The sequence below is a fragment of the Ctenopharyngodon idella genome, chromosome 22, assembly GCF_019924925.1.
Source record: "Ctenopharyngodon idella isolate HZGC_01 chromosome 22, HZGC01, whole genome shotgun sequence".
NCBI classification, from domain to species: domain Eukaryota; kingdom Metazoa; phylum Chordata; class Actinopteri; order Cypriniformes; family Xenocyprididae; genus Ctenopharyngodon; species Ctenopharyngodon idella.
In genome coordinates this window covers 5,618,655-5,639,766 of record NC_067241.1, presented here as the reverse complement: position 1 = coordinate 5,639,766, position 21,112 = coordinate 5,618,655, and the positions used below count along the sequence as shown (strand labels likewise).

General features: G+C 37.7%; 2 protein-coding genes across 2 annotated transcripts; both read right to left on the bottom strand.

The window, feature by feature from the left end:
* Positions 1–690: 690 nt before the first annotated feature.
* Positions 691–6,343, bottom strand: ddost (dolichyl-diphosphooligosaccharide--protein glycosyltransferase subunit (non-catalytic)). Its single transcript, XM_051879623.1, has 11 exons — positions 6,070–6,343; positions 5,726–5,836; positions 5,554–5,640; positions 5,364–5,467; positions 4,604–4,698; positions 4,429–4,522; positions 4,176–4,324; positions 3,041–3,188; positions 2,031–2,151; positions 1,383–1,489; positions 691–1,270 (listed from the first exon to the last, which is right to left on the bottom strand). The coding sequence occupies exons 1-11, from the start codon at positions 6,302–6,304 to the stop codon at positions 1,121–1,123; spliced, it is 1,401 nt and encodes a 466-aa protein (XP_051735583.1). The 5' UTR covers positions 6,305–6,343; the 3' UTR covers positions 691–1,120.
* A 2,857-nt stretch (positions 6,344–9,200) lies between these two features.
* Positions 9,201–20,501, bottom strand: zbtb17 (zinc finger and BTB domain containing 17). The gene is given in 16 exon segments (XM_051879622.1): positions 9,201–10,223; positions 12,572–12,661; positions 12,815–13,087; positions 13,173–13,303; positions 13,391–13,511; positions 13,934–14,050; positions 14,145–14,232; positions 15,553–15,765; positions 15,767–15,854; positions 15,992–16,134; positions 16,276–16,502; positions 16,590–16,679; positions 18,119–18,466; positions 18,564–18,725; positions 19,136–19,380; positions 20,342–20,501. Coding segments are annotated over 15 exon segments (2,625 nt in total). The 5' UTR covers positions 19,341–19,380; positions 20,342–20,501; the 3' UTR covers positions 9,201–9,894.
* Between the last annotated feature and the right edge of the window lie 611 nt (positions 20,502–21,112).

Below are 21,112 nucleotides of genomic sequence, written 5' to 3'. Positions count from 1 at the left end.
CTACCATTCTTAAATCATTTAAAAATGTTTTTAAAATTTTTTAAATAAAACTAACTTTTATTCAGCAAACATGTATAGCATTAGACTTCTATTTCTAATAAATCTTGAAAAAATGTATTACAATAAAAACATTGATAAAGCATCAAATCAACATGATTTCTGAAGGACTATGCGACACAAACTGGAGTAATGACTGCTGAAAATTCAGATCTGCCATCTTAGGAAAAAAAAATATATATATTTTAAAATAGAAATATTGTTTCAAGAAATAAAAAAGTTATTTTAAATTGTAATATTTTACAATATTACTGTTTTTACTGTATTCTTGATCAAAAAAATGCAGCCTTGCTGAACACAAGAGATTTCTTTCAAAAACAAACATATATAAGATTCAACAACCCCAAACTTTGGAACAGTAGTGTATCAAATAAAATATTAAAAAAATGATAATGCACGTCATCTGTGTATATACAGTGTTGATATATTGTCACACTATCCCATATTCCTTTTGATTCCTAAATACTCATATATTTAAGAACTGAAAGGAAAAACGTCACAAATAAAATAAACTTGGCCGGTGTAGTTTAGAGATGAGGTTCTGTAAGAACTATTTATAACTCCTAAAACCATCATGAATAGAATCAGGCACTTTCAAGTGTGATGCAACTGAACAACAGAGAGACGAAAAAGTGTAGTGGTGGAATGTTAAAACTTTACTGCCTTCAGGTGTTTCAACCACATTTTGAGCATCCATTCCTCTTTTTACAAATGGTAGATTCCAAAACAATCTTCTCATAGCAAGAGCCGAAACATCAGTGCATGTTGTATAATAAAAACCAATTCAAGTTGCCTTTTATACAAATAAGAGTGCCCCAAAATCACTTTAAATAACCAAATGGCAAACCAGAAAACAAAAACATCTTTTGTTAGATTACCCAACCCCCCTCCAAAAAAATGATTTACAATTGTTGTCTTTTGTTGTAATGGCACACCATCCAACTCACCAAAACGAGCCCATACCAACATATTTCAGATCTCTATTCATCATGACTGCTAGAGGTCTGGAGCACATCAGCTTTGTTTTTACATTTTCTTGCACTCCTCATTACTGGTACTCATTTTAATCAGACTTCTCTTTTTCTCTCATATGCAGAAAGACAAAACTGAAGACAAAGAGTCCTGCCATCATAGAGAAGGCACTGGCATAATATGGAAAGGCAGAGGGGATAAAGCGCTCATATTGGGTATGCTGCAGGGGGCGGACAGACACCTGTGGAATAACAAAAGAATCAGTAAATATCAAGAGTCTTAGTAAATCACTACGGAAATGTTGAGAACCCTAAATATATACAGAAAGTTTTAAAATGAATTATGAATCTCACCTGGGTTGAGGAGTACAGGTGTGTGTAGCCAAGTCTGTTGTAGTCAACTTTAAACTGAAAAACTCCATATACATCTGGAAGCTTGAACTGTACACTGTATTTTCCACCTAAACAAACAGTCATATATTTTTAATGCCATTCATTATTAACATACACTACTATTTAAAAATTTGGGGTCAGTAACATTATGTTTTTGAAAGATGTCTCTTACACTCAGCCAAGGCTGCATTTATTTGATCAAAAATACAAAGCAGTAATATTGCGAAATATTACAATTTTAAATAACTATTTTTTCTAAAATGTAATTTATTCCTGTGATGCAAAGCTGAATTTATCATCATCATTACTCCAGTCTTCAGTGTCACATGATCCTTCAGAAATCATTCTAATATGCCGATTTGGTGCACAAGAAACATTCCTTATTATTATTGTTAAAAACAATGATAATATTATTGTGGAATAACAATAACAATATTTTTGTGGAAAATGTGATGTTTTTTTAGGATTCTTTGATGAATAGAAAGTTTTTACTGACACTTTTGATCAATTTAAAGCATCTTTTCTGAATAAAGGTATTAAAAAACTCTTACTGACCCCAACATTTCAAAAGGTGGTGTACATGCACTTGAGACTATAATAATAACATACCATTTTTCCTAAGATAGGTCCTAACAAATGGATCAATTCTGACAAATTCCAGCTGAATGTCATCTCCATCAAAAGGCACCCACTTTCCACCAGACAGCATCTCAATCACAATGCTGTATTCCTGTAGAGACAATGCAGACAGTAGTAGTAAGTCAAATTGCTCTGTTTGTTGAGCATACCATGTTACTTTGAAAGAAATGTGAAAACATTCTCCAGAATTAACAAGCAAAATATTTGCTTGCTTCAGTCACAAATCAGAAGACACTTCCAGTTCCAAAACTGTCAAATGAACTATAGGGGCTTTCGCACCGGAGGAACCTTTTCATAGTTCCTAGAACTATTGGCTGAAGTATCTGGATTTTGCCGTGCCGCACCTCAGGAACTAGGAACGATTTTAGTTCTAGGAACTCCTTTTGGGGGAACTAAATTAGCTCCTACTTCAGAGTAGGGTCTAAACCAGCACTATAGGAACTATTAGTGACTTAAGTGTACGTTGATTGGTCAAACGCATGTCAAACACCGGCATTCAACATTTTACAAAGCCGTGTAAACATTTACTTCACGAACATGGAAAAAGGCGATAACGGCATTTACCTGTTGTCTGCAGGGTTGTGTTCTTTTCTCCGCCTCGATGATATGCAATACTGAAAGTTGTCATAGGAGATTTCGTCTCTTAGCCTGACTTTTTGCTCTTTCAATCGTGTAAATTATGTGTTTACATTCAATCTCCGTTATCACGAAACCCACGACACACAACAAACACCGCTCCGATCACGGCATCCTCCATTCACCATTTTTTAGAGTTTGTAAACGCCGTGCTTAAAGACGCCGCTGCCGGCCGCTTCACAGTTCCTATTCCCAGTGCGAATGCAACCAGGAACATGACCCGGGGGAGAAATTAGTTCTCTGGGAACTATCCTAGCGGCTAGTTCCTATAACTGCGTTCCTAGAACTATTCGGTGCGAAAGCCCCTTATAATGCCTATAAAAACAATATACGCTATGCCTCACCACAAGGTCAGTGATGGTATAGGCAGCAGGGGGTGTGCTCTCTCCAACTGGATGATGGGTAACAGCCCCAACCCTCAGAACACCAGCCTCCTTAAACACCCAGCGGGACAGGGCCTCAGCCAGCTCCTGGTTACCAGTCTGTTCATATCTATGAAGAATAGACACATCATGCATTATAAAAACTCTAAACAAATGAAGAATATCTTTAAGCATGGCACAGTTAGTTTAGTTGAGAGCCTTAACTTCACAATTGATCAAACATAAAAACACATATTAATGGTTGACCAATATATCAACCAATATTTGGCATGTTTTAATTATCAGCATTGGCCATTAAGTTTTGGCCAGTTTGGCCAATAAGTGTCAAAGTGAGTCTTCATTAGTTTACTGTCTTTGTTTAACAGTACTGTCTAAATTACACAGAATATTACACAGAACTGTTAAACAAGAAAAAAAGAATGTCATATGAAAAAAAAAGTATTACAGCATTTGCATTTCTATTATTAGTAATAAACAGACAAATGCTGTAATACTTTCTCATATAATGTTAACATTCATCAAATACACATTTGAATAGAACAGACATATGCAGACATTTCATTCAAACTGTGCTCTGCTATATTCAGTTGGCACTATGATGTTCATGTCATATTCATTGTATGTAAAATAAGCCCTACCTGGTCTTTATTTGATAAAATATGATTCCCAGTGCACACAGACTTATCAGATTACTGATTTCGCTGTTGGTTACAGTGTTTACTTCCTTTTTATTCATATTTTCATCTTTCTCTTTATTTGTGAAAAATACTATAATAGCATTACAGAATCAAGAAGTTTAAATCTGTTTATTTTAGAGTTGTATTTTGTCAAGTTTAAAGCATTTTTATATATTTTACAATTAAATGCTTCTAATCCAGTAAATATGCAAATTAATTACTTTTATTGTAGCAACTGTTATGCATGTGTTATTTACTATCTTTAAAATAAATAGCGTAATATCACATATAGCCTACTGACTTTATATCAGCATCGGCCATCAAAAATCCATATCGGTAGGACACTAAGACATATGATTTCAACCTAATGTCACAATGCATTTTAATGTCTGAATATATAGCAATGTAACATAACAGACCTCTTTGAACCAGGGGCAGCCTTCTGCACAGGGGAGTTGAAGAAAGCATCACTGAAGAAGAGCAATGATCCACTGAAAACCACACGCGCATTGTTTCTTGCCTGCAGACCGGCAATCAGTAGGGTGTTCTTTCCAACTGCATGAGGATACTGGAAAGCAAAAAGGGAACTGAGGTGAGTGGGAATGAATCTTTTAAAAATGTAAAATTAAAAGATTTTGGCTGTCATCAAGCACCACGCTTTGAAATATTTACCTGTGTGATGGGACGATCAGGAAAGTAGGAGTATGAAGTAGAGGATCCTGTCAGAATGTCCAGCACCAGAGAGTTATCTGGGTCAGCCACCATGCTGAGGAAGAGAGGTAACTTGTAACTTAAACAGTTACATTTTCACAATAAGCAAGTAACAGGGTATCAAGAGACCACTTACCCAACACCTTTGAACAGGACTGGTTTATCAGTGGGATTGCCAACTATAGTTGGGGCTTTAAGAAGATTCTCTGGATCTGCAACAATAAGCGTGTGCTGAAAAAAAAAAAAAAAAAGAATAAAGAATTAAACTTTAACATGCATGATAAGGCTTCAAACAAAGATTTGAAACTGTGGTGTAAATGTCAAGAGAGTAAAAGAATTACAATATTAATTTAACATAAAATAGCAACCCATTTTAATTCCAAGGTCAAGTTCACCCTCAATTGTTTCACATTATATCTTTTTCTATTGTTGCCATAATATTTATTTCACATAGTTTTCATAATAAAGCACTAAATTAGTGTTACAAAAAAAGATTAAATATTTTATTTGTTTACCTGCATGTCATGTGACCATTAACCAATATCAGAGAACAGTGCACATGTTAAGTATTGCTAAATTATCAAAATATTAACTTAAAATCTGAGGGGGTACTTCAATGAATTATTTTAAATCAAAGTGATTCGTCTGAAAAACCAATGACTAAATGCTATCTTGCTATTGGCTAAAGCCAAACAGCCTACAGCCAATCATTTCAGAGTCTATGCAAATAATTTACATTACGAGATTCCAAAGACTGGTGTACTGAAGAGTCATGGACAATAATACGAGAAGAGTGCATTAAGAAAATAAATGTCAATTTTTATTTCATGTTCATATTTTCACATTTCATTTTATATAAACTGCTTGAAGCTGTTTTTCCTCCTTCCATTACTTACCTCGCCAGGATCAGACACATCATAGTTATGGTGGTCAATGACAGCGGTTTTCTCCTCATCAAATTCAATCCCACATTCACTGCCTAGCTCTCTCAGAGGGTCACCTGCCAGAGTCATATAGGTAAAAATATTACATTGACATCAACAGGCCAATATGCGTACACTTATTAAAAACCAACACAGCACTCACCAATATCTGAGCTGGCAGCAATAAGAACATTTCCTCCACCATCAATGAAGGCCGTAATGGTCTCTACGTTGATGTTGCCCCCAAAATCTGTTTATTGGATATTTGTAAACATAAGAAAATGGATATTCAAAAATAAAAATTGCAGCATGACATGAAATTCAACAGTCCTCACCTTCCACTGATGGAGAGAAAAGGATGAGATGGTCGTAGAGGAACTGGCCATACTTTATCAGAGAGAGACCAGGATCATCAGCAGTCTTGAAGGTAAGGTCAAACCCACGATCTGAAAACAACAAGAATGCAATTATGGGTTAAAACACTTAAAAAGAAACGTACCATATACCTTTTTGTGTCAGTACAGGCATGTTGGTGCAATTACTCAATCACATTCGCATATTCTTAACCCGCATCTTCTACTCATATAGCATATAAATGAATATATTAAACTTATTTCCAGGTGCTAATGTGATAATTTGTAGTACTTTAATAAAAAATATCAGATAATGTGTAGCTCACCTGCTAAACTGCGGAAGAAGATTGAATGGGTGTCTCTGATGTTGGGATTGTCCAGCAAAACGAGAGTCTTTCCGTCTCCTAAAACCGCCTGCAACATTAACGCCAGGGATAAAGCAAACAGAGTGCTTTTGCTGAACCCACCAGACAATGTGGGAAACATTGTAGCACGCCGTCTTTTGCAGGTTAATGTTGCCACAGTCGCGGTGTCCCTCATTGACAAGCAACCCATCGCCATTTTCCTCCTTTGGACAACGTCAGCGCTAACGCGGATGCGAACTCTGACCCAGAGCTGCAGCCAATCGCGTGCTGCCTCATAGGCTTATTAATATTATAATGAGACAAAATATCTGTCATGTCCACACATAAAACCATAGACTGTAAATAAAACACTTCTTTTGCAGGAAGCATTTGATGAAACATACATGCAGTTGGATCAATTTATTTATTTATTAACAATTACATTTAAATTAACAATTTTATTTATTCCATTTCACATTTATTTTCAAACAATTAATATTTGTTAATAATTTAATTTAATTTATGCGAGTGAACTGATTATTCTTATAGATAGATTTGGGAAAAAAAATCATAGTCTTTTCGTGTTATGTGCATGCAACTATCTTTAAATTTTTAACGACCAACAGGGGTCAGTGCAACACAACTATCTGCTTTTCGTTGAGCAGGCCTCGATGTGTGGCAGTAAGTGCTATGAATTTTATAAAACTGAACGTGAAGATATTATTATATATATCTATTATATATGTGTTGGTTATTTAATCCATTACACTTTTTATATAATACATTTTACATTTGTGTGGCGTTTCATGAATTAAATTACTTTTCATAATTTTACTGTTTTACATTTACAGTATCTCACAAAAGTGAGTACACCCCTCACATTTCAGCAACCATTTTAGTATATCTTCTCAAGGGACAATACTATAGAAATGAAACTTGGATACATTTTAGAGTAGTCAATGTGGTGCTTGTATTGCAGTATAGATTTACTGTCCTCTGAAAATAACTTAACATACAGCCATTATTGTCAAAATAGCTGGCAACAAAAGTGAGTACACCCTAAGTGATAACAGTTGTATGTTGTTTAACCATGCAAAGCCACATGTGCTGTTCATCATGTTCATGTTTTTGTCTGCTTGACAGGACCATACAAATGTGTGGATCTTGTATTAGAGCAGTTAAAATTTGGTGCTTTGAGTACAATTCTCTCATACTGATCACTGGATGTTCAACATGGCACCTCATGGCAAAGAACTCTCTGAGGATTTGAGAATTAGAATTGTTGCTCTCCACAAAGATGGCCTAGGCTATAAGAAGATTAGTAACACCATGAAACTGAGTTACAGCACTGTGGCCAGAGTCATAGAGAGAGGTTTTCCAAGACGGGTTCCACTCGGAACAGGCCAAAGAAGTTGAATCAAAGAAGTTGAGACCTTGTGCTGTGCGTCAGGTGCAGAAGCTGGCTTCAAAAAACAGATGCATGAGTGCTGCCAGCATTGCTTTAGAGGTTGCAGAAGCAGAAGGTCAGTTTGTCAGCGCTCAGATCATACGCCGCACACTGCAACAAGTCGGTTTGCATGGCCGTCGTCCCAGAAGGAAGCCTGTTCTGAAGCTGGCTCACAAGAAAGCCCTCAAACAGTTTGCTGAAGACAACCTGTCCAAGAGCATGAATTACTGGAACCATGTCCTGTGGTCTGATGAGACTAAGACAAACTTGTTTGGCTCAGATGGTGTCCAGCATGTGTGGCGACGCCCTGGTGAGGAGTACCAAGAAAACTGTCTTGCCTACAGTCAAGCATGGTGGTGGTAGCATCATGGTCTGGGGCTGCATGATTGCTGCTGGTACTGGGGAGCTCTGCTTCATTGAGGGAAACATGGATTCCAACATGTACTGTGGCATTCTTAAGCAGAACATGATGCCCTCCCTGCAGAAACTGGGCTGAACGGCATGATAATGACCCCAAACACACCACCAAGATGACAACTGCCTTGCTGAGGAAGCTGAAGGTGATGGAGTGGCCAAGTATGTCTCTGAACCCTACTGAGCACCTGTGGGGCATCCTCAAGCAGAAGGTGGAGAAGCACCATGTGTCTAACATCCAGCAGCTCCGTGATGTCATTATGGAGAAGTGGAAGAGGATCCCAGCAACAACCTGTGCAGCTCTGGTGAACTCCATGCCCAGGAGGATTAAGGCAGTGCTAAATAACAATGGTGCTCACACAAAATATTGACACTTTGGACACAGTTTTGACATGTTCACTTAGGGTGTACTCACTTTTGTTGCCAGTTATTTAGACAATAATGGCTGTGTGTTGAGTTATTTTCAGAGGACAGTAAATCTGTACTGCTATACAAGCAGCACATTGACTACTCTAAAGTATATCCAATTTTAATTTCTATAGTACTGTCCCTTGAGAACATATAATAAAATGGTTGCTGAAATATGAGGGGTGTACTCACTTTTGTGAGATACTGTAGCTTGCAAGTTCTATTGTGACAACTTACCAGTGTCAATTTGGACAAAAATGGCGGAAATGCTCAATGTATGTCCCTATACCATGCCCTATACAGAAAATGAAAACCTGAGAAAAATTCACTTGAGTAAAAAGTGTGACAAATAGCTCCAAACCAAATATATGTATATTTTTTAAAAAGAAGAAGAACAAAAAAAAGCCAAACAATCAACACCTGTTTTCCTGCTCATTTACCTAACTGTTGTTATTTGTAAACCTCAATGATCTATGACACATGAAACAACTGAAATTTGTTTCAAAGCAAAGGTTCAATCCTTAATTTGCACACAACTTGAAACACCACATGAAAGAGCAGTTTGCAATTACTGCCACTGGAAGCCTATTACTGAACATAACCACACTTTAAAACAACAAAGCACCCATACCTCTGAAACCTGCAGTCCATGTCAAACCGCATTCAACAAAATGCTTTGTAATGTGGTCCAAGTAGTTTTTAAACTGATTAGATTTTTAAAGCTCTCATCAAAGTCTCAATGCGTTTTCATGAAAATAAAATTAAGGTAAACAACCAGTAGCTTTGCTTTCCTGGCAATAGTATAGACATTTATTTCAGTGGCAATAGTAACTCAACTACCAACCAAAAGATAGTACTTTATTAACAAACCATTAAATTGCATACTTGACCACTTGTAATACTAGTTTATATGAGAGTATTTGACAACGAAAGCTGTGATATTCAAAAATAAAAGATTGATTGCAACACACAGTAGTAATAACAAGAATAGTCCATTCTCTAGAATGCATTTTAAAATGAAAATGTTCAAGCAGTACTATGCTCAAGTGGAAAATGAGTAAACTCCACAAACCACAAATCACTAATAAATGAATCGATAAATAAAAATTTGGTAGCTGATTTGTTGAAAAATGAAAACTTGCACGACAGTCATATGTTTAATTGGCCTCAGTCTACAATAGTGTGAATACATGATCTGGCAGAGAACATTTACAGGGAGACAACAGTATTAAAAGGTTTGACAGCATTACAAATTAAGTTTTGTTCATATTAAATTACATTTTTTCTTTTTTATTTAAACTTAACTCTATACAATGTACTTTTAATAGTGCTGTGGTTTGAGATATTATCACATCTACCTAGCATTTTCAAAATATGAGTGTGTTTAATTATAGCATGTTAATCAGTAATAACCATACCTCTGATGAGAAATATTATACACTTTGTTACAGTCTAAACTCCATGTGGATCTCTCTTTCCTTTTAACTCTCAATGGGCTAATTCAGGTCAGAAACTCTTCACTGTTTTTGGCTTCCAGACTACACCTTTCCAGACCCCTCCTCTGTCTCTGCCTGTGAACTGGTCTCCTCCTCTGCCCCCTCGGTTTGAGATTCTGGCTGGGCTAGAGCTCCTTCTCCTTCCTCGCTGTCCTCTTCCCGTGTCCGGAACAAGAGCTCCCCTCCCTGGATGACCTGCTCGGTGGTTTGCCATGTGCCGTCTCCTGCGTACTGCTGATAAAAGTCAGAGTCCGCCTGAAACATGACCAGGGCCTGGGCAGTGTGAATGCGTACGTGCTGGGCGAGAGAGCTGGCATCCAGGAACTTCTCACCACATGAGTCACATGCATACAAGATCTGGGTGTTGGGATCTGCAGGAATAGAGCAGCACACTATTTCAGCTTGGCATTGAGTGAGCAATCTATTCTGTGTAACTCCTGGACGATGACCTGCTTGAGTGCTCTGATGTTTGAGTAGGAGTGTTGCTCAACCTTGTCTCTACAAAATCCCCCACAGGTGCCCAATAGTGTTAAAGGACTCCTTGATTATGATTTCATTGTTTTTAACTTTAGTTAGTGTGTAATGTTGCTGTTTGAGCATAAACAACATCTGCAAAGTCACGACGCTCAAAGTTCAATACAAAAAGGATATATTTTCTAATACAGAAATCTCTTTTTAAGGACTACAACAAACGGATGAAAGGGACTACAACAAGATTCTTCCTGGGTTGGTGACATCACAAACCCCAAAATTTACATAAACCCTGCCCCCAGGGAACACGCAACAAAGGGGGCGAGGCCATGTTGGGCTACTTTAGAGAAGCGGAAGAGTTGTTGTAGTAGAGTGTTGCTGCCATGCCATCATTTTACGCCGGACTGCTTCACAAACGAGGGTCAATTCAACGCTGGATTTGCACAAGATTAAAGGGTTAGTTCACCCAAAAATGAAAATAATGTCATTTATTACTCACCCTCTTGTCGTTCTACACCCTGTAAGACCTTCATTCACCTTCCAAACAAAAATTAAGATATTGTTGATGAAATCCGATGGCTCAGTGAGGCCTCTATTGAGAGCAAAGCCACTGAAACTCTCAAGGTCCATAAAGGTGCTAAAAACATATTTGAAACAGTTCATGTGAGTTCAGTGGTTCTATCTTAATATTATAAAGCGACGAGAATACTTTTTGTGTGCCAAAAAAAATAAATAAATAATGACTTTTCAACAATATCTATATGGGCCGATTTCAAAACTCATGAAGCTTCTGAGCTTTATGAATCTTTTGTTTCTGCTGAAATCACGTGACTTTGGCGCTCCGATTCACTGATTCGATTCGTAAAGCTCTGAAGCAGTGTTTTGAAATCGGTCCATATAGATATTGTTGGAAAGTCGTTATTTTGTTTTTTTGGCGCACAAAAAGTATTCTCGTCGCTTTATAATATTAAGATAGAACCACTGAACTCACATGAACTGTTTCAAATATGTTTTTAGCACCTTTATGGACCTTGAGAGTTTGAATGGCTTTGCTCTCAATAGAGGCCTCACTGAGCCATCGGATTACATCAACACTATCTTAATTTGTGTTCGGAAGATGAACGAAGGTCTTACGGCTGTAGAACGACATGAGGGTGAGTAATAAATTACATTATTTTCATTTTTGGGTGAACTAACCCTTTAACATGACGGCACATGCTAGTCGTTGAGTTGAATCAACTCCACAGCAACTACATAAATTTATCCACTAACCGTTCAGAAACGTCCAGATGCATTCTAAAAGTTGCAGATGCTTTCCATCAGTGTCCGACTCCGGTTTGATCAATGTAAGGCTGAACACCGTTACTGACAATCGTCATTTTGGCTGCGTGAGATTCTCCAGCTTTGTTGTTGTTGAGCAACCGAAGTGCGAGATGTTAAAGCTCCACCCTCTTCTGGAAAGGGGGCCGGGAGCAGCAGCTCATTTGCATTTAAAGCGACACATACAAAAACTATGTGTTTTTGCTCACACCCAAATAGGAGCAAATTTGACAAGCTATAATAAATTATATGTGGGGTATTTTGAGCTGAAACTTCACAGATACATTTTGGGGACACCAGAGACTTATATTAAATCTTGTAAAAGGAGCATTATAGGTCCCCTTTAAGGTTGGGTGAAATACTTGTCCACTGATGGACTTTCACCTTGGGAGAATGTACAGAGTCATTGTCATGTTGAAAAAGTGCCCAAAAACGCAGGGAATAAGGAGAAGGTAGCATCTTCCATTTGAAGATTTTGTATTACATCACACAATGGTGTGTGAATTCATGACACACCATTATTGATTAAGCATAACTCCCCCTCTTCTTTAGGACTCATATAAATCCCTATATTAAGAACTTTACTACCACAGAACTTCACTATGAAGCCCAGGCACTTCTCACTATACTGAGGAATGTCATACATTTTGGATGATGTTAGATACAAAATGATTGATCCATTCTTTTTCCATTTCCAGAAGTCTATTCTTTTTGAGTTTCTGTGTTACTTTTGCTATATTTTCACAATTAAAATGGTAATCCTCTTGTACCATTGTCCTCTTTTGTGCAAAGAAATAAGTCTTCTGAGTGTTCTCTCCCAAGTGGTTCCATTATTGTCAGCATTAAGTCTGAGAATGATTCATTTGTTAATTTTTTTAATCTATTGACAGCGCTAATATATAGAGTATATAAATTATTTATTACTCACCTGCTTCTTGGACTTTCTCCACCGCTTTGGTGATCTCTGCTTTCAGTGCCTCAGTTTCATCTGCGGATACAGAGGTTGCCACTGGCAACACTACGGGGGTCAAGAAAAACAAATATTATCAGTAAACCATCCAAGTGTCATTATGGTGACACTCAGATTTAGCATATTCCCTTAGGAATCACCTTTCTACAAGGCACAGTGTAATAATCAGTTTTATCACACTCCTCTGTCACATTCTCTCACCTGTGAGTTGTGCTACAGTACTGCCAGCCAGAGCCTCTGTGGCCAAAGTCACAATGTCATCTGTAGTAACCGTGACAATGTTGACTTCGTTATTGTCGAGCTCTGAGCCGGTGGCAGAGTCAGGCAGCAGCTTCTCCTCCTCGTCATCCTCCTCAGCCACCACCAGTCTCTTCATGCCCGCCTTCCCTTGGTGCACCGTCTTCACATGGGAACGCAGATTATCCACACGGTTGAATCCTCGGCCACACTTATCGCACAGGAAAGGTTTCTCCCCTGTAAACAAGAAGTCATTAGAAGCCCATAAGAGAGAAATACACAAGAAAAGGCTCAAATATAAAAAAAAAATGTTGCATCTTACCTGTGTGAATGATGATATGCTTTGAGAGATCTCCCACATTGACAAACGCTTTGTTACAGGTGTGGCACTTGTGTGGTCGGATATTGTCATGATGACGGATGTGATTGGCCAGCTGGCTGGACTGGACAAACCTTTGAGGTATGATTGTCAAATCAAACTTTTAATATGTGGTGCCGTTGTGAATCTATGCAAAATCATTCATGCAGTGTCTCAAATACCTTTTTCCACAGCGGTCACACACATACGGTTTCTCCCCAGTGTGTTGGCGAACATGAGCAATCAGTGAACTGGCCTGTGTGAAGCCTTTTCCACAAATCAGACACAGACAGGGCTTTTCCCCTAAAACAGTAAGACAGAAACATTCAAATAAACTTTTAAAGAGGACCTATTATGCTTTTTTACATTTTCAACTTTCTATAGTTTTATTCTTTATATCAGTAAGCTCTGTTTCTGAAGAGAGGCTGATTTTTCCACCCGGATCTAAAGTGACATTTCCAAAACATGCTTGAAGGGGTTGACCAATCACAACACACTAATCCAGCCAACCAATCAGAGCACATTGCATTTTTCGGAAGGACTGGCTTCACAGAGAGCGTTACAGACTGACTGGGAAGAGAGGTGCTGCAATAATGTAAAATATGCGAAAAATAATGTGTTTTTTGGACATTTAAGTGTGAACATTCGGAACAACATCAAGACATTGTAAAAGGGAATAATAAGTCCTCTTTAAATATAACAGTGATATGAGAAACGTCTCATACCTGTGTGGATGCGCACATGTCTCTGCAAGGCCCCAGGGTCGGCAAAGGCTCTCTGGCAGTGCATACAGACAAAAGGCTTTTCACCACTGTGCACACGCAGGTGTCTCTTCAGGTTGCCTGTGAACAGACCATGGAGGGACATTAAAAATTCTTTGCGCATGTATATATTGCTGCAAAAATGCCACACCTTGTCCCAATGTGTAAATCTCACCTGAGGTGGTGAACTGTTTCCCACATTCCTTACACTTAAGTGGCCCATCTGCAATGTGGATCTTCAGGTGTGCTTTCAGGTTCCCCAACTAGAAAAAGAAAAAATATATAAAAATCTATCTGTTTACAGATATCAGTTTACTGCACATTCTGCCTCAATAACAGAAAAAGATGTGTCCTGAGCATTTTGTTAAGCCCCATCAAAATGGCTTTTTTGTAGTATACTGTTGTAGAAATGGCTACAATATAATTTCAATAATATGGTATAATGCTATATACATTTATATAAAATATATACATTTTGTCTGCATATTATATTATACTATATTTACAGAATTATTTCTAATGCATTACATATAATATACATAATGCGAGAGTATGACATTCTGTTGTGATGCTTACAATATTAATAACCTTTTAAAAATATATACATTTTTATTATTTTTAATATAATTTATATTTTATTTACAGTAAATATTTTCATTTATCATAATTTATTCTATATTATATATTGTTGTAATGTTTACAATAATATTACTAAATTATTAAGTAAATGTACATTACCATTCAAAAGTTTGGGGTCTGTAAAAATTTTGAATGTTTTTGAAAGAAGTCTCTTATGCTTAACAAGACAGCATTTATTTGATCAAAACTACAGTAAAAATGGTAACACTTAATAAGGTTTCATTTGGTAACATTAGTTAACTACAAACATTAACTAACAATGAGCAATACTTATACAGCATTTATTAATCTTAGTTAATGTCTCAACATTTACTAATACATTGTTCAAAAGCTGTATCTGTTAAAAATTTTTAATGCACTGTGAACTAACATAAATATAAACAAACATTTTTATTAACTAACATTAACCAAGGTTAATAAAATTTGTAAAAATATATTGCTCACTGTTAGTTCATGTTAACTAATGCATTAACTAATGTTAACAAATGATACATCATTGTAAAGTTTTACCATAAAAACAGTAATATTGTAAAATATTATTACAATTTAAAATAGCTGTCTTTTAATTTAATATATTTTAAAAAGTATTTTTTTCCTGTGATGGCAAAGCTGAATTTTCAGCATCATTACTTCAGTCTTCAGTGTCACATGATCCTTCAGAAACCATTCTAATATGCTGATTTGATGCTCAAGAAAAAATATTATTCTTAATATTATCATCAATGTTGTAAACAGTTGTGCTACTTAAGATTTTTGTGGAAACCATGCTGAATAAAAGCGTTAAAAAAAATTACTGACCCCAGACATTTGAACGTTAGTGTATATTTTACATATAATATGAACATTAAGGCTCTTTTTTCATCATTATACTACTGTAAGGTTTTTATAATTACATTTATATAGACAATAGTGGTCAAATATTAAAGTTTAAATGGATTCCTCACCTGGTTGAATTTCTTGTCACAGTGTTGACATTTGTGACCTTTGTCAGTATCGTGGGTCTCTAGATGTCGCATCTTGGCAGTGGGGTCAGAAAAGGCCCGTTCGCAGTAGTCACAGTGGTAGGGTTTTTCTCCACTGTGCACCAACTGATGCCGCTTTAGGTTTCCAGAAGTGGTGAAGAGCTTCCCACAATCCTCACAGCTGTACCGTGCCTCATCCTGTGTGTCGCTTCCGGTGTAGGTTCAGCAGACTGATTTGCCGATAACTCTTTCCGCAAGTGGAACAGCAGTATGGCTTTAGAGGACTGGAGAAACAGAAACGTGTAAGAATGTGAGTAAGAAAAACTGCACATTGTGAAGTTTTTCTGTAAATATGGTTTACTTATTTCATCTTATAGTTGACAAGTCAGATGAGACTGTAGAGGAAGAGCATTAGGCTCACCTGTGTGTTTTCTCATGTGCTTTGCAGGCAGCTGGGTCTGAGAAGGCTTTGTTACAGTCTCTGCAACTAAATGGCTTCTCACCAGTGTGGATGCGCATGTGACGTTTAAAATTGCCTGTGTGTGTAAATTTCTTCCCACAGTCCTGCACGAATCAGATAACCAAAATGAAAATACAACAGAAAAGAGATCTATTAAACCTATTAAAACCTTTACTTTTAAGAGTGTATACAACTTTTCTAAAGGACAAAGACAATAAAGATCACAAAATTGAAGAATTTCTCACCTCACATTTGTGTATGATGGAGCCATATGCTCTGGACTCACTGCGCTCAGCTGCGGTCGCAGACTGCTTCCCCTCCGAACCCGTCGTTTCTCCATCTTCTGTGTCCATCTCCTCATCTCCTTCTTCCTGCTCCTCCTCCTCTTCTCCTTCATCCTCTCCTTCATCCTCTTCTTGTACCACGTTCTCCACGCTCTCAGTTTTTGACACACTTTCCTCTGTGTCATCAGCTTTTAGTAAAAAGGTTAACAGTTATGAAACCTAAACATAAAAATATAAGGTGAATGTACACCATAGTTATATAAGGCAGAATTTACCTTGTGCAGATGTGTGAACGGTTGCATATTTCGACTTGCTTCTCCTTGTGCTAACATACGACCGTTTAGCCGCCATCCTCTGTGAGAGATCTGTAGGAGCAGTATAGTGTCACACAAGTATTGAAACATGGTTAACATTAAAGGGATAGTTCACCCAAAAATGAAAATTTGATGTTTATCTGCTTACCCCCAGGGCATCCAAGATGTAGGTGACTTTGTTTCTTCAGTAGAACACAAATGATGCTTTTCAAGTCCAACCGTTGCGGTCTGTCAGTCTTATAATGCATGTCAATAGCAACTCAATCTATAAGAGTCAAAAAAACATGCACAGACAAATCCAAATTGAACCCTGCAGCTCGTGACGACACATTGATGTCCTAAGACACGAAACGATCGGTTTGTGCGAGAAACTGAACAGTATTTATATAATTTTTTACCTCTAATACACCACTATGTCCAAGTGCCTTGCGCACGGCATCCGGTGCATGAGGTGTGTACGCGCTCTAGCGTAGTTTAAAGGATTAGTCCACTTTCAAATATAATTTTTCTGATAATTTACTCACCCCCATGTCATCCAAGATGTTCATGTCTTTCTTTCTTTGGTCGAAAAGAAATTAAGGTTTTTGATGAAAACATTCCAGGATTATTCTCCTTATAGTGGACTTCCATTCTTCAAAAAGCTTACGCTGTATGTCCTACGCCTTCCCTATTCAACTTACGGAAAAAACGGAATTGGCGCCGCGTTCATTCCGTAAGTTGAATAGGGAAGGCGTAGGACATAGAGTGTAAGCTTTTTGAAGAATACGGAAAGCGGAAGCACGTGCGATCATTTGTGTTTGTATTTATTTAGAAAATGACTGATCGTTTCACTAGATAAGACCCTTATTCCTCGTCTGGTATCGTTTAAAGCCCTTTGAAGCTGCACTGAAACTGTAATTTTGACCTTCAACCGTTTGGAGAGACCTTTGAAGTCCACTATAAGGAGAATAATCCTGGAATGTTTTCATCAAAAACCTTAATTTCTTTTCGACTGAAGAAAGAAAGACATGAACATCTTGGATGACGTGGAGAAATTATCAGGAAAATTTTATTTGAAAGTGGACTAATCCTTTAAACTACGCCAGAGCGCGTACACACCTCACGCACTGGATGCCGTGCGTGCGCTCAAGGCAGTTGGACATAGTGGTGTATTAGAGGTAAAAAATATTATATAATTACTGTTCGGTTTCTCGCACAATCCGATTGTTTCGTGTTTTAGGACATCAATGTGTCGTCACAAGCCGCAGGGTTTAATTTGGATTTGTCTGTGCATGTTTTTTTGACTCTTATAGATTGAGTTCCCATTGACATGCATTATAAGACTGACAGACTGCAACGGTTGGACTTAAAAATCATCATTTGTGTTCTACTGAAGAAACAGTCACCTACATCTTGGATGCCCTGAGGGTAAGCAGATAAACATCAAATTTTCATTTTTGGGTGAACTATCCCTTTAACAAAAGCACTACGAGTAGAGAATGGACACTAACTAGGAGTGTAGTCTGCATCAGAAGGGTCATCTTGGTAGGGTGGAATCTCTTTTGTGGCTCTCTCTTCCTCTGTTTCTGCCTTACTATCCAAGAGACTGGCTTTTTTTTGTCTCGTTTTGGACAGCCCACTAATTTTGCTGACAGCTCTCAGAGACTTTGTGCTTTGTTTCTCAGTCATGTTGCTCACAGTCTCCTGGGTTTCTGTTGTTTCCGACTGTGAGGGAGTTTCCTTCACTTCAGGAACCTCATTCTGAGTCACTGAATGACTCTCCTGCTCCTCCTGGGAACTTGCATCCTCCGGATTATTCACAGATCTCGGCTGCTCCTCCACCGGCTCAGTTACTACTACTTTTCATGAACACAAATGAGAAAGGGTGACTTGAAAGACATAACTTTAGTACCTTCTTAAACTAACAGCATATGAGAATCTGAACTCTGCACTAACCAGGTTTGGTTGATGAAGGGACAGTCAAGGACTGAAAAGCTGAACAAGCATTGACAATTTCCTGCATTTGAAGGAAAGTAGCTACAGCAATAACGTCCTCTATGTTCTGAGGGTTCAAAGTCAGCTTTGCGGTGTACATAAACTCAAGGACCTGCTCAAGACCTGAATAAAAGATTGAACACATTGGACAAAGGCAGAAAAACAACTAATGAGCACAGAAATGTTAAAATTTAATTAAATACAATTAACTACAAAAGATCAGATTAATGGGATTATTTTTGGGGTTAACCCAAAAATAATTACTCACCCTCATGTTGTTCCAAAAGTGTATGACTTTCTTTCTTTTGTGGAACATGAAAGAAAATATTTTGTGTTCTTTGTCCATACAATGGAGATCAATGGGCACCAATATTGTTAGGTTCCCAACGTTCTTTAAAATATCTTCTTTTGTGTTCCGCAGAAAGAAAGAAATGCATTTGAAACGACATGAGGATGAGTAATTGATGACCAAATTTACATTTTTAGGTGGACAGCCCCTTTAATTAAAGTTCTCCATAAGAATGCAAGCCTACCTGCTGCATTGCTGATATCAAGATGAACAACATCTTTCTGGTCCAAAAAGAGTGTGCGGAAGTAAGCACTACATGCTGCCAGCACAGCCTTGTGGGCTTTGAAGTCTACTCCATCCACCACAAAAGTGCAGTCACAAAGAAGACCCAATTGACGTTGTTCATTAAGTTGCCCAAGGACTTTCCCACTGTGCCAAGGAAAGTCCATAACTGATGCAGCAGACTATAGCACTTAAGGCCACAGTATCCTGATCATGAAAAGAAAAGAATATATTTTTTTTTTTATTGCACTATTGCTGCTTTTGAAATTGAGCCTCACAAACAAAATGTCTCAGTTTGCAAGGATGTAAACAAATTGAGGTGAACCAGGACCTTTGTATGGTCAACTTTGTCCCAAGCCCATTCATATAAATTCTGTCACAGTCCCTGTCAATTTACCATATGTAAAAGTTTAAGAATCAACACACAACCATCTGAATAATGCAGAGAAAACGTCGTCCTTCGTGTCTATAGTGATTATCGCCATGATTCAATATTGTATTTTTCAAAGCAAGTACTTTCACAATTTGAAGTACTAAAACTGAAGATTTATTCCTGTTCTATGATCTACATCTCATCCAACAGTACTGCTGTAGGTTATCTGAATATGTAATCCTTTCAATGAAATTATCTAATCCACAGTACAAAATTATCCCTCCATGGTGCATTATTCTCATTATGATTCAGTGCATGTACATTGCCCAAACATTAATCATCCAACAGACTTTATTTACTTCAGTAAACAAACATCATTACGTAACAGTCCGTGTGTGTGTTTCTGTGTGACACTGAAACGTTTATCTCGAGCTCGCTCGGGACATTTTGTCCTGCAGCCTAATTCAAACTGTCATTATCAGCCGAGTCGAGCACAATGATGTCTGATTGTCTGGCTTTAGCGAGTAAATGTGTCTAGTGATTTGGCGAGCAACTGCGCAATAACCCAACAAGAATGTGACGATGTTGCGGATTGATTATGAGTCCTCTCTCTCTCTCTCAGCTCCGGGATTAATTTAGCGTGCCTGGCCCTGCTGGATCAAGATGGCGCTGACAGAGGCGGGCTATGATCCTGCCTCTTCTTTGCTCATTTTAGCTGCGCGTTCGTTTAGAGACGTATCTGAAAAGTAGTCCTAAAAACAACAGGATGATCGGGTCATGTTTGACGTTCTTTACCTTATATAATGGACGAGTTTCTAGCTTTTCCAGACTTCAGCTGATCCGTCCAATCGAGTGTTTCGGTGATCGATCTCAGTGCTCAGCCTCGTCGCGCCGCCATCTTCCGCTCTCTGATCGATTGATAGTGGCCGAGCGAATGGCTGGAAGTTAAGCACCATAGCGCATGCGCGGGTTTTTCTTGTAACTGTTTTGACCACATGACGGCGAACTTTAGCTGTTATTAAAAATAGTGATCTAATAATAAGACCAGAGTGAGGAAATATCTATAAAATAAAACGCAGCTCGTTTATGAATTGGGTCATTAATGCGTTTTAAACACCACCACGGGTTACATATTAAAATATGTTTTGAATTAATATATGCAAATCGAAGGGGGCAGTTTTACTGCACATTTTTGTCATTAACTAAATCGTCAGTGAACCATTACCATGTATCTTGGGGCAAAAATTGGCCTGTTTGTTTTTTAGGTGCTTTACTTATACATTAAGCTTATTAAGCTTTATGTTCCCAAATCACATTCAAATAACAGTAGTACATCTATATGTTGCTACATTTTTAATCTAATGTAAATGTTCATATTTCCTCAAGAATTTAGAATATTAATATAAACTTTGAATGCTGGAAAACATTTTCTGGTTTTAGCTGATCTGTTTTTAAAGGATTTTTTTCTTTTCTTCCATTTTTCAGATGGTTAGGCTTGGAGACCAGCTGACCTAGTTAAACCAGCAAAGACTAGTTTAAGATGGCTGGGAGACCAGACCAGCCTAA